At 46.9% G+C, this 12,784-nt stretch overlaps 1 protein-coding gene across 1 annotated transcript in view; it reads right to left on the bottom strand.

The window, feature by feature from the left end:
- LOC138212032 (phosphofurin acidic cluster sorting protein 1-like) overlaps positions 1-9,769 on the bottom strand; it is a 54,944-nt gene extending 45,175 nt beyond the window's left edge. The window contains exon 1 of the mRNA XM_069172274.1: positions 9,293-9,769. Coding sequence (XP_069028375.1) covers positions 9,293-9,447 — 155 coding nt within the window. The 5' untranslated portion in view covers positions 9,448-9,769. The remainder of the gene's footprint in view (positions 1-9,292) is intronic.
- Between the last annotated feature and the right edge of the window lie 3,015 nt (positions 9,770-12,784).

Genomic DNA, 12,784 nt, shown 5'->3' with positions numbered 1-12,784 from the left:
GTAAGGGTTCATGTTTTTTCCAAGGCCGAATGAAAAGGTTGCCTCGACTTGCCCGGTCATGACATCATACGGCTCTCGAATAGTTTCAGACCCGGTTGGACTGTCGATGTGTTTACAGCCCGTCTCTGAGCAAAAGAAAGAGTCTTCATTCGAATAAACCCAGACATCCCGACCTTGACGCAATTCCTCACAAAATCTGAAAGACATTCAGAAGTCCGGAGTCGAGACTCGCCATCACCCGTCACTTCGTCGTTTTCTGGTGCCGGTGCCCTGAAGATCGCTCTTTCCTCCCTTCTTGCTTCTTTCCTCCTCTGGTTCCTTCTTTGCTGTTCCTCTGTAGAGAGCAACAGTCGCCCTGCTGACATGAGCTGACACTTTGCCTCCAGCAAGAACACGCTGCCAGGACACATACTCACATTTACACACAGCGAGGCCCTATTTGATGGAAGCCGCCAGACGCATACAGTGATATTCTGAGGCGCACACACACACAAAAAAGAAAAAAGAAAAGAAAATAAGTGGAGGAGACCGGAGTGAAACACTGAAGCACCATTTACCTGCAAGGTCAGCCAGGACGGTGATTTGACTGCTGCCAAACACATCATGAAAATGACTGTTCACTGTGAAAACACAGCGCGAACAAACAACAGCTCACGACTCCACACACACACACACACACACACACACACACACACACACACACTCAACCCCTACTCTACGTGATGTGTGGGTGACCCGCCATGATTCAAGTGCAGGAAAGTATGCGGTGAAGATGACACTTAAGAGCTGCAATCAATGTGAAAACGGTGTGAAACACGCGTAGCGTTTAAAAGCCGAGGCGAGGCGAAGTGAGAGGGAGCGGCACGCGAAAGAAAACACGCTGAACGCACATAATCGTCCTTTCAAGGCGAATGCCGGTCGCCCTCATGAGTTCTGTGAGAAACGCCGCGACGGTGAAAGCGCACGCATGACGGCGTCCACATGACGAAAGGCCTCAAGGCGAGACGCCGATACGAGAAGGTGAGCAACACGGTCGTTCGCCTCGACAGCCGACAGCCCGCGTACACCGCGTACGCATGAATCGATGTTCATGAGACTCCAGAACGTGACTGTAGGAAATACAGAAGCCGAGCGAGCGTTTTCCCCTTTTTCTTTAGTTGAACTTGCCTCTGCCTGTCGCTGAAACGCCTCGAGGAAATGTTTCCTGCCGCCGAGGAAAACACTTGCTTCGACGCCGCAAGCGTTCCCCGACCCTCGTCGGGCGAGGAGCTGCTGCGGCGGGGGATGAAATATAATTCAGAAAGACCCATTTTGGATCCAAGAGTTTGAAGTATTTTTCGAACATCAAACTTGACGTCAAGTGCTCTTCAGTCGGCCATTACGTGAATCTTAAAATATTCTAACCACGAACAAAGTTGCAGCCCTAAAAACGTCAAAGTTTACCTCGTGGGGACCAACTTTTTGGCCCAAAAAGGAGAACTGAGTGCCGATAATGTGAATGTGCAAACACATTGAAGTGCCCGAAATACAAGAAATACAAGCACACACACACACAAACAGCAAAAACGTGTCAAAACAAGTGATCTTTTGCTCTTTTGGCTCCGTTTTCATGGCTGTTTACCCCTCGCTCCCTCGCTCCCTCGCTCCCTCCCTCCCTCCCTTCCTCTGTCTTGCTCTACTTCCCACAGCTGCAGGCAAGGACACACCGAGGCCTGTTACTTCCTAAGAAGGGCAACCTTTCCACACACACACACACACACACACACACACACACTTACAGTCAAACACATTGAATATAACACATTCAACTCTGTCAAAGGGTATCACATGGGCGGGGGGGGGGGGGTGGGGGGAGTGTGTCTGACAAATTGAGGTTAGCACATGTTGCAGAGTTCACCGGCTGCATCCAACAAACACAAACAGCCTGAGCACAAGTTGTTTGTTGGCGAGTTTGCTGATCATATTTTGGCTGGTTTGCACTTTGTTACCCAGAGAACATGGCTGCTCTCCACCGTCTGGACCTGGAAGACTGAGCATGTGACCTGCAGTGTGTGTGTGTGTGTGTGTGTGTGTGTGTGTGTGTGTGTGTGTGTGTGTGTGTGAGCAAACAAGATAACAGTGTTTGTGCTGGGAGAAAGTGGAAAATGTCTCTTCCTGACAAACTCTGTTCTGTGTGCATGTGTCTGTCTTTCATTAAATACGTGTGAGTTTACACTGAAGTGGATCTCACTGCAGACACACACACACACACACACACACACACACACACAATACAATTGACCCTTCGTTAAAGCGATTACAGAATAATGAGCAGAGCACCCGCCTAATCCAGTTTAGTTTAAGACGGGGAGGCGATGCCATCGTAGCTCGATGTTCGCTGTCCTGCACAACCGCTGGGCGTACTGGGCGAGCATATGAGGCTCCCGGTCATCCACCAATCAGAGCCGCTCCTGCTCCCCGTGCAGGGCCTTCATAACGGGTTGCGGAGCATCAGAGAGACAGTGTGAGTCGAGTTAAGAGGCAGCCACGGAGACAGGAAGTATAAAACTCAAAGTAGCTTTGCTTTCTATGAAAAAAAGGAATTCTGCCTCTGCCGGTTGCTAGTTAGCTTAGCTTAGCATGCAGACTGGAAGCAGGAGAAAACTACCCGAAAAGGGAAAACAAACTGCCCACCAACAGTTTATTATCATTATCATTATCATCATTGGACCTTTTTTGGATGCATTAATTAAACATAAAGTGCTGAATCTTGAGCCTTGCAGCATATAAATCATAAACTGTCACATCATACATCCCTAGAAGACAAAAACATCCATTTAACAACCACAAACGAGCCGAAGGTTGAGCAACTGAAATGAATGAAATGACAATTATCAATTGAAAATTGGAAGAAATGTCAATAAATTATAGCCGCTAACACATTAACGCTGGCAGCGTGTCAAGGTCAATCTGTGTTAAGTGCATTAGGAGCTTGTGTTGTCACCCGGAGGAAACAGCGCGTAACCTGAGCTGCGGAGGATTAGACGTGTCCACGCTGTATTTGCATGGACACGGAGACGCGGCAGCGGCGCGGCTGCCCGCTCGTACGCGTCTCTTTTTGCGGGAGCGGCCGAACTACAGCAAAAGCTCAGGTGTGAACGGCGAGGCTGTCGCCGTCACAGCGAGGCTTTTGTTTACCGACGGCTTCGCGTGGAGACGTTCTCCAAATGTCGAATCACACCGAGGTACGCGGCGAAGGGAAGGTTCAACTCTGAACTTATTATTTATTCCATCTCACGTCTCCATCTGAAGCCTCCAGCTCAGGTTTCAGCGGGCCAAAAATAGGATTATGCATAAAAATCTTTTAATTTTTTTTTTTTAAAGCGCTTTGTCATAACACGACATGGTGTGAGTGCGAACCTTGTTTGCGTCCTTTTATGTAACTGGATGCCACCGCGTCCTTGTTTATAACACTGGCGAAGCATGTGTCAGAGACATCGTCCGTGAATAGGTGTGTGTGCGTGCGCGTGTGTGTGTGTGTGTGTGTGTGTGTGTGTGTGTGTGTGTGTGTGCGTGCGTGCCAGCTGCCAGATGGGAGTCTATGATTCCACAGCAGGGCGATCGCTGCCAGAAGACACGCCGCTCACAACAAGCATGACAACGCCTCGTCAGTCCTCGGCGTGGTCGACGCTGCGGCGGCAGCAGCCCGATCTTCTAAAACGCCGACGGTGGCCGTCAAAGTCTACAGCATCGGTCAGCGTACACGACAACGCGCTTTACTGGCTGTTACATTTTGAACGGGTGGAGGTCGGAAAGGGACGAGAGAGTTGAGGACGGAGTCGGCCCCGACCGTCACTTTTTCTGCCGCGGAGGAAACAAGTTAAAAGACGAGCGAAAACGCTGCGAGTCCAGAGCGCCTCGACTCGAGCTTTCACAACCGTGAAGTTGAAATTAACGGCTAACTGTCGCACAGATAATTGGGATTTCATTGTCTTTTTCTGTCTTTCCATTTCTAAGTCTAATCATAGTTTCATAATACCCTTACACCTCATGAAGAAGAAGAGCCATTTACTGGCATTGAACGCCACATTTTTGCTGCAAATCTGACAAATCGTCCCCCTTTTCTTTTTTTTCCCACTTGACTCCCATTAAAATGGCATCAGTCGAATATTAGAAGTTAAGCGGCTCGAGATCAACAGTTGATTTCGCTAATTCTCCTCTCATGTGCCATTAAACCATAGAAGAAGAACAGGGCGTGAAGAGATGCACGATTATACAAAACCATTTACCCAAAAACGAAACGTATTTTTTTGGTCCTGTATTTAAGGCTTAAAAGGCAGCAAACATTTACAGTTACAGACCGCGTTTGAGCCGAGACCAAACTGTACATATCAATGCAGCCAATATAGTTTCAAAATGCGACATCAATACTGATACTGACGCCGCTACCCTGTACATGTTATTCTTAGGAAGCTCTACAAAAGAGGATTTATGCCGCTGTTGTGAATCACACCACAGAAAGACATACCAGTGAATTTCTTCTGAGCGGGTTCGCAGGCTATTTGTCTTTAAAAGCAGAGTGAGAGTTTTTTTTTTTTTTTTTTTACTTCAAGCAGCCGAGAAATAAACATTTCAGCGGTACGCCAAATATTTTAATGGTGAGCCGTTTCAACGGGCGATATTACTCTGAACCGACGCGGAGAAAAATACACGCCGGAGTCGTCGAATAAACAGATCATTAAGGTCAATCATGGTCGCGTGTGTCATCGTCTCCCATTTCACCCTGCGGCCTGTGGTTGGGAGGCTACTGGCAGAAATAGGAAATAATCGTGGAAAGTTGGAGGAGGAAGAAGAGGAGGAGGAAGAGGAGGTTTATGCTTTACACTCTATCTGCCTTCATCTTGGACAGCCGAGCCGAGCCGAAAACTTCAGACCTCTCCGACACTCAGCTGAGCAGAAGAGCGAGCAGCGCCGAGGCAAGTGGCGAAGCCAAAGTTTCTTAATGAACACCACTACCCCTTCTGTGTGTGTGTGTGTGTGTGTGTGTGTGTGTGTAATGTAACGCTGACACTCGAGGAACAGCGCATGATGTGCCGCTATTGTGCTGCAGGTCAATTACAGCAAATGAGTCTAACAAATGCAGAATGTATAATTCAGCACATCCTGCATTTCTGCGCTGCACTTCCCCGATCCAACAGTGTTCATTACTTGACCGCTGCATTTATTTTTAATGCGGCGACGCTGCCGTTTTCACTTGTGTGCGCTCATCTTTAGGTGGAAATGCTTCGGTCCGGAGCCGACGAGCTTTTGAAACGCACTTTGTTGTGCTTGGCTACTCAAACCTACAACTTTTTGATCTTGGTTCACAGTTTATTGCCTGAAACCTGTAATTTCCCATCTGCGGTGAACCCTTTGACCAGAAACCGAGAGCAAAGTTCTCTTTTCTGTTTTTTCTTCTGATTACAAAATCAGCATTTTGCAAGAAAATACACACAAAAAAAAAAGAAGAAAAGTGTGGAAATACAAGTGTTACATTTAAAGTGCTGCTTTTCTTCTTGGCATCATCTTGTGAAACCTTGAAAATCATCCTCTGTAAAAAAAACAAAAAACGGCATTGGTTTTAGACGTGAGAGTGGTACGAATCTTCTCATCTCATTCTTGGAAATAAACCAAGTACGTGTCTGTCCATCCATCATCTATACCCGCTTCAGTGTCAACAGACTCCCCCGGGGGGGGTTGGAGCCGATCCCAGCTGACTTTGGGCAAAGGCAGAGAGGTCGGCAGTCCATCACAGGGCCAACACGCACACGCACACGCACACGCACACGCACACGCACACGCACACACACACAGAGACAGACGACGCTCACATGCTCACCTACGGCCAAAGTTAGCGTCGCCAATTAATACAACACGCATGTGTTTGGAGAAAAACCCACGCAGGCTCAGGGAGAAACGTGCAAACTCCACGCAGGCGGGCCAAAGCCGACCAGCAGGTTAGAACGATATATATACATTTTATATATAAAGATTATATATAAAGCAGATGTCGCTTTAGGGTCGACGCAAATGAGGCCTGATGCGGAAACGCAATAAGATGCAATGCCGCCGAGTGCCACTAGAGGTGGGCTCCCAAATGGTCAAAGCATCCCGCATATTTCGTCCCTCCTGGACAAGCTGAGCAAAACACCCGGCATCAATATATATCTATTGACCCGAGTCACAGGACTTTCTCCTCAGCATTGCAAAGGGGGAAGGAGGGAGGAGGAGGGGGGGGGGGGGTGTTCCTTCATGATGCAAGGCGATGAGCTCTGCGACAGGGCCCATTCCTGGAATAGCTGATGCAGAGTAGCTGCAGAGGACTTAGCTGAACTCTGCTGTGGATGCTGGAATCCAAAGCATTTGGAGGAGGAGGAGGAGGAGGAGAAGAAGAAGAAGAAGAAGGAGAAGGAGAAGGAGGAGGAGGAGCAGGGGGAGGAGAAGAAGAAGAAGAAGAAGAAGAAGAAGAAGAAGGAGAAGGAGGAGCAGGAGTCGACATTCCACCTGACGGTAAATACACCGGAGGACAGCTGATCTTTATTCACGACAGCCTCTATATTTATGAGGTGAAGTGTCAGGCCTGGTGGAGCAGCTGCCGTTCTCGTCAGTGGGATTATTTGGCTGCAGAAAATGATAAAAAGTCGCCCCCCCCCCGAGGTGAGATGAGGGATGAGAGCCTGTGAATCGAGCGGAGAGGGCGGTGCCAAGCGACTCCCCTCCAGGCGTTGATAACACTGCAGAACTTCGAGGAGACGAGCCAAGAGGGGAATCACCCTTTCTGCTCCACACCGAGAGCCGGTCTGGAGCCAGAGAGATGATTTATTCCTCTCTAGTAGAGAGAAGAATAAAAGGTCGAGAGGTGCCGAGCACACAGATGACCTCAGACGCACTCACGCCGCGCTGATGGATTTGAGGAAGGGTGGAGCTGATTCGCGGGGTTGCTCGTACTCGAACACGGATGCAGCACACTTGCAAAAACTTGAGTCACGGCTGCTCGAACGAGTGATATCATCTTTCACTTTGACTGCTTCCTGTTGCTCCCCCCTCTGAATGTGACCCAAAATGCCACAAAAACAAACAATCACGGCTGGATGTATTCAGCAATTTGTTTTGTCCAGGTTTGTCAAGATTGGGAGCGAGCAGCTGAACGCATGTTTGCGCCTGCGAGGGTCAAATTCAACCCACAGCGGGCGCATAAGCAACATACCAAGTGACATTTTGACTCGACAGGAAGAGGTTAGAGCAGCTGCACCTCGACTGGAGGGTGGTGGTGGTAGGGTGGGGGTGGGGGGGGTTCGCAGTCCTCACTGCAACAACAAAAGATGAAGCAGCAAGAAAGTCAACAAGAAGCCAGTAGGCAGGTTCTTCTCGCTGCGGTTGAGCTGCCAGCACCGTTTTCTGTAGACGTCCCTCCTGCCAGAGAGAAATCCTATTTAAATGTAGATGACGGAACCATCGCTTCTTCTCCCATCTCCCAGTTTCTCTCCACCCTCCTCCCCTCTTCTTTTTTTTTTTTATCTCCCCCCTTTCTGCCTCCGTGAGTCGCTCTGTGTTGCTGCAATCGCAGTGAAATCGAAGATATTTGACGGACCGTAACGGCTGCGGGGAAAAAAAAAAAAGAGTCACATTCTGAAGCACGACGGCACGCAATGTTCAAAACCGTCCGCGGGATATTAAGCACGCAAAACATGAAGAACTGTAAACATCCACAGGTCAGGAGGAAAGATGGGATGGATCTTTAAGTGAGCTGCTCCAAAATATAGATCAAGGACTGTATCATTTATTCACAAGTGTACACACACACACACACACACACACACACACACACACACACACACACACACACACAGACACACAGGCGAAATGCTGAGAAGCAAAACTTGCTTCTGACCCAGCAAAGCCCCCAAAGCAGCATTAAGATGTCAGCATGTGAGCTCTGTGTGATGATGTGTTACCAGCCTCCTTTATTCCCACTAATTGCCTTCAGTAATGTAAACATCTGGGCTCATCTGGAGGCATGCAGTTTTAGCATTTAACCTCCCCCCCACCTCTCCCAACCCACACACACCCAAAAAAAAAAAAAAAACTCCAATACGATCTGAGGGTGAACTTTACATTCACGCTGCAGACTTGATTTTAAAACCGGTGAAATCAATAATCCTCCTTGTAAATGTTGAGGTCGTCTCAACATTTACAAGTTCATCGTCATCTTGCTCTCCGAAGGGCGGAAAAACACGAGCGGCGTGTCGCTTGCAGCCGTTAACCTTTGACCTCGGATCTAGCTCATGACCACGGTTATCACGAGGGCATCGTAAATTTAGGTCGAACTTCAACTGGGGCACACACACACACACACACACACACACACACATACACACACACACACAACCATTACATCTGATGTGTGTCTTTATCACGGGTCACGCGAGGAAGTGCATCAGCTGCTGTCGGCACGGTGACATAATGTACGCGAAGTCTCTCCCCCGACAGAACACCTACTTTCGGTGCGTCTTTGTTCGTGGGACTGAATCTCAGGTGGATAAGGAGTCGGGACTATTTGCTGCATTGCCCCATCGCGAAGGCACGCCGGCAACTTCCCAATGCATCGCTGCACGTCAGCGATCGACACGTCGAGAAGGAAACAGGCTGAAAAGCGGAGACGCTCCTGCTCCTGGGGTCGCCTCGCAGGTCGTTCGTGCGTTTCTCGACACATGCGAAACCAATAAATCACAGCGTCCGCATGCAGACTGACTGCTTCTCTACAGATGCAGCGACCCGGCGCTTCATCAATCTTTTGTGTCTGCGTTGATCAGGTGGGCATCAACTGGAAGGAGGCTGCAGCTGCTGCGCACACGCACACACACACACACACACACTCAGCCAGCCTTTAATAGGATGAAGGACAGCCGAGGACTGTTTGTGTTAACATTAGGGTGGTCAAAGCTGCGGTCTGAGGACCGCAAAAAGTCCTAACAAAGGGTCCAATTACAGGTAGATCACAGCGAATATCCCAGTTATGGCAAAGCAAATGGCACTCATTGGATTTAATGGGGCATTTTATACGTGTCAATACCACAAAGCAACAATAATCACAGCAAATGAGGCTTTTTAAAGAGGCACCCATGGGTGATTGTCTGTTTTACAACCCCCCCCCCCCCCCCACCCCGCCCGCCCAACGTAAACACACCGGCTGTTACCATTCACAAGCGGTCTGAAAATGATAAGTCATGCTCGTTACTGGCCCCCCTTTCCCCCCCCATCCCCCTCCACATACCTCGGCACACAGCTGGGCGAGGAGCGGTCCACCTCCCACGTCGCGTACAGGTTCATGTGGACCGGCCGGTTTGAGGTGATGCTGACCGGTTTGGAGGGCTGCATGTGCGGCGAAGGGACGCCCCCGGTCCGCGGGAGCCCTCCTCGCTCCGACATCCTTGCAGACCGGAGAGGGGGGGCTTTCAGACGGCGCTAACGGAGGGTGTGGGAGGGTGAGGAGGGTTACCCGTAGTAGCGCGTGTGTCGTCCTTTCTTTCGTCGCTGTCGGTGTTTCTCCGTTTTCCCTGATTTGGTTTTGTTCAGGCTCCTAACTGCTGCAGACGCGTTTAACGCTCCGGCGCGCGCGGTGCCAACGGAAAGTTGATCCGTTTGACGCTAATCGCCGGCCGACAGTGAAAACATCGCGGTCGTCGTTATTGGGGGGTTTGTTCTGTAGCCGAAAAGGAAGGCGGCGAGTCTCTCCCCCCACCCGACCCACCCACCCGACCGACCGACCGACCGACCCACCCCCACACCTCTCCGCGTCGATCTCCGTGCGCCGCCGCCGTATAACTTGCGCTTGCGTCGGCTTCGGGGCTGCTGGTGTTTTGTTTATCGGTGCAGGAAGCGGAAATTTCTCTCGCCGGAGTCGCACAATGAGCAGAGAGCAGCGCGAGCAACGCCTCTTCAGTCGGGGGACGGAACAGAGTCCTGAGCGCGAGGCAGACCGGAGAGCAGCTGGCCAATCGAGTGAGGAGGTTCCGTTACTGCGCGTTTTTAAATCCCACCTTTTTACATGTTTAATAATCGTCTCACATTTACCGTGACCATCACATTTTCTAACGTGATTCCGCGAACTGATGTTTTTGGACTAACATTAGATGTTTTTAGAATTAGTTGATTTTTTTTTTTTTAAATGAAATTTAAAATGACTATAATTATTATTTTGTATTATTGTATCTTCATCTAAAGATATTACATATGATGTATTTTCTTATAGTGTGTATTATATATTGTTTCAAATATTACGTTTCTGATTGATTTTGTTTATGTTTTTATGAGCTGCATAGTGCAGTGTATGTGGGAATAAAGTACAATATGTTTTTTTTTCTTCATATTGTGCTGGATTAACAAACCTTTGTTTACTATATATATATAAACTATATTCTCTGTACCAATGTAATTTAGTAACTGCAAGGTATCACAATATTTTACATGGCATGGATACACTGAAACCAAGTAAACATATTTTATCATATGCAAATGAAAAAAAAATATTCAAGAGTTTTTAAGTGCGTGCAACATTTATAATAGTTTTTATGACATTTTGCTGCACAACAAATGACTGAAGTGAGATGAACAGACTGAAAACTTTACAAACACCTGTTTTATCTTATAAAGTTTTCCTTTGGGGATATAATATCCAGTTGAGAAAAGGTACTAAATCGCAATATTTCCCAACATTATCGTATCATACAACATATGGCAGAATGCCCTAAATGTTGTGATAATATCATATTGTGGGGCCTCTGGTGAGTCCCACCTCTGAAGTAACTACGTTAAGGCCCAAAAAAAAAACAATAAAATTTTAATTTTGAAAGCTTGTGAACTTTGACCCTGCATTCGACTGCAGAGTCATATACTGCATATATACGTAAATTGGACAGTGAGATATAATCCTGTATGTTCCTGTGATGATATTAACATATCCAAGTGTTGTTTACCACAGTAAAAATGAATGTGAAGACACATGCCCGCAGACATAAGCCACAGTAAAGTATCAATAATCAGTGTTTTTAATAAATAAAACTACAAACAATGCAGAAATATGAATTAAATCTCCTGCAGGTGCTTCGGCAGCGTTAACGTTGTAATCAGTTTGAAACATCTCTCAGAATAAACCAATACGTACCGTATCAATAAGACTGTATGTACCTGCGTCTGGGCATGTCCTGTAGGTTTTTAAACAAACAAACAAACAAAAAAAAGCCAACATTTTGTAGAGTGAGAGGTTATCATTACACAATCTAATCAAACAGATGATGAACACCAATAACTCTCAGTGGATCAACACCTCTTCCACTTTACAGGAGTATTGATTTAAACCATAGATAAACTCCAGAGCCAATATTTACCCATCATCCTCTGGTCTTCCTCCGGCCTCTCTGCATGAGACACTGTTGTGTTTGTTTCATACAGTGTTGGATGAAAACCTTCCTAAAGGAGAGACAATATGTTATTCTGGGGTTCTTTTTGGGCTCATTTTGCTCCACTGACTGGAGTCTCAGGTGCTGCTGAAATTATTCCCATTAGTCACACACACACACACACACACACACACACACACACACACACACACACTGTTGCGAGTAAGCACAGACAAAGGAGCCAAACCGGTTAGAGCCTGTGAACTCAGCTTGCTTTCATTTCACACACCCATGGACTGTCAGATATGGCCCGTAACGTTCCATCGTATAATAATCGTATCATATATGTTGTTTACAGGTTGCAAACACACACAAATGTCTTTTCCTCCTTCTTTTGTTCATCTATAACCACCAGCAGAAAGCCATTCTCCATCCTTTTTCCCTCGTCTCCTTTGTGGCTGTCTGCCAGTGCGGCGTGGATAACAGGTGCCGTCTTCGGCCCCCCCTCAGGTGACAAAGGCGCGGCTTTGATCTGGTTACAATCTCTGAAGTCTGAATATGAGTCAGCGGGTGGCCTGAAGACGACGTCACTGGCTCGGCCTGACGTCTGCCTCCACGGGCAGATTATCACAGCTGCGATCGGGGCTTACAACAACATTATGGGGCTTTTAAATGTTCACGGCAGCCGGAGGATACACTCGTAACTGGGGCCTGATCAAATATTGATAGAGGCTGTCGTAGCCTAATTATTATTAAAGATGAGGCTGCATTCAGGGGATGTGGGAAATATCAAAATATAATAAAAACATTTTAAAGAATGACAGGAATTTGAAAGAATGAGGGTGAGCTTGTCAGTACTCATTTTTACATACAGTAGATAAATCAGTTACACTGATTTTGTGACAACACCTTAACCTTTTATTTTGTATTAATAAGCAACATATGAACATGAATTTAATGGGTAATAACACACTATTTGTTGTACAAAGATTTCTCAATATTAAATCAAGTTTTTGTTTATAATTTTCTATATTTGTTTCCTTGCTTATTATTTACCGCTCATGTGTCCTTGTGTGTTGAATTTTTTTTTTGTCTTCTTAATTTCTTGAATTTTTTACTGATTGTTTGGTCTTTAATGGCCGAAATGTTTCCCGTCTGTCTGAGTGTTTGATGTTTGGCAGCCCCTTTTGTCGTATTTAAATGTGCTACATAAATGAAACTGACCTGAAAGACAGATTAACAAACATCAACATCTCCTCACAACTACTTTAAAATGTGTTATTGAGCATTTATTAAATATGAAATAGGGAGTGGAGGTTAAACTGAAGTGATTTTTTTTTTTGGAGGGGGATAATCAGCTGAAGGAT

The sequence above is a fragment of the Embiotoca jacksoni genome, unplaced genomic scaffold (assembly GCF_022577435.1).
Source record: "Embiotoca jacksoni isolate LCO1_2020_lvr unplaced genomic scaffold, fEmbJac1.0.p SCAF_51, whole genome shotgun sequence".
NCBI lineage: Eukaryota > Metazoa > Chordata > Actinopteri > Embiotocidae > Embiotoca > Embiotoca jacksoni.
Note: the sequence above shows the minus strand (reverse complement) of the source record. Positions and strands in the feature narration are given on the sequence as shown.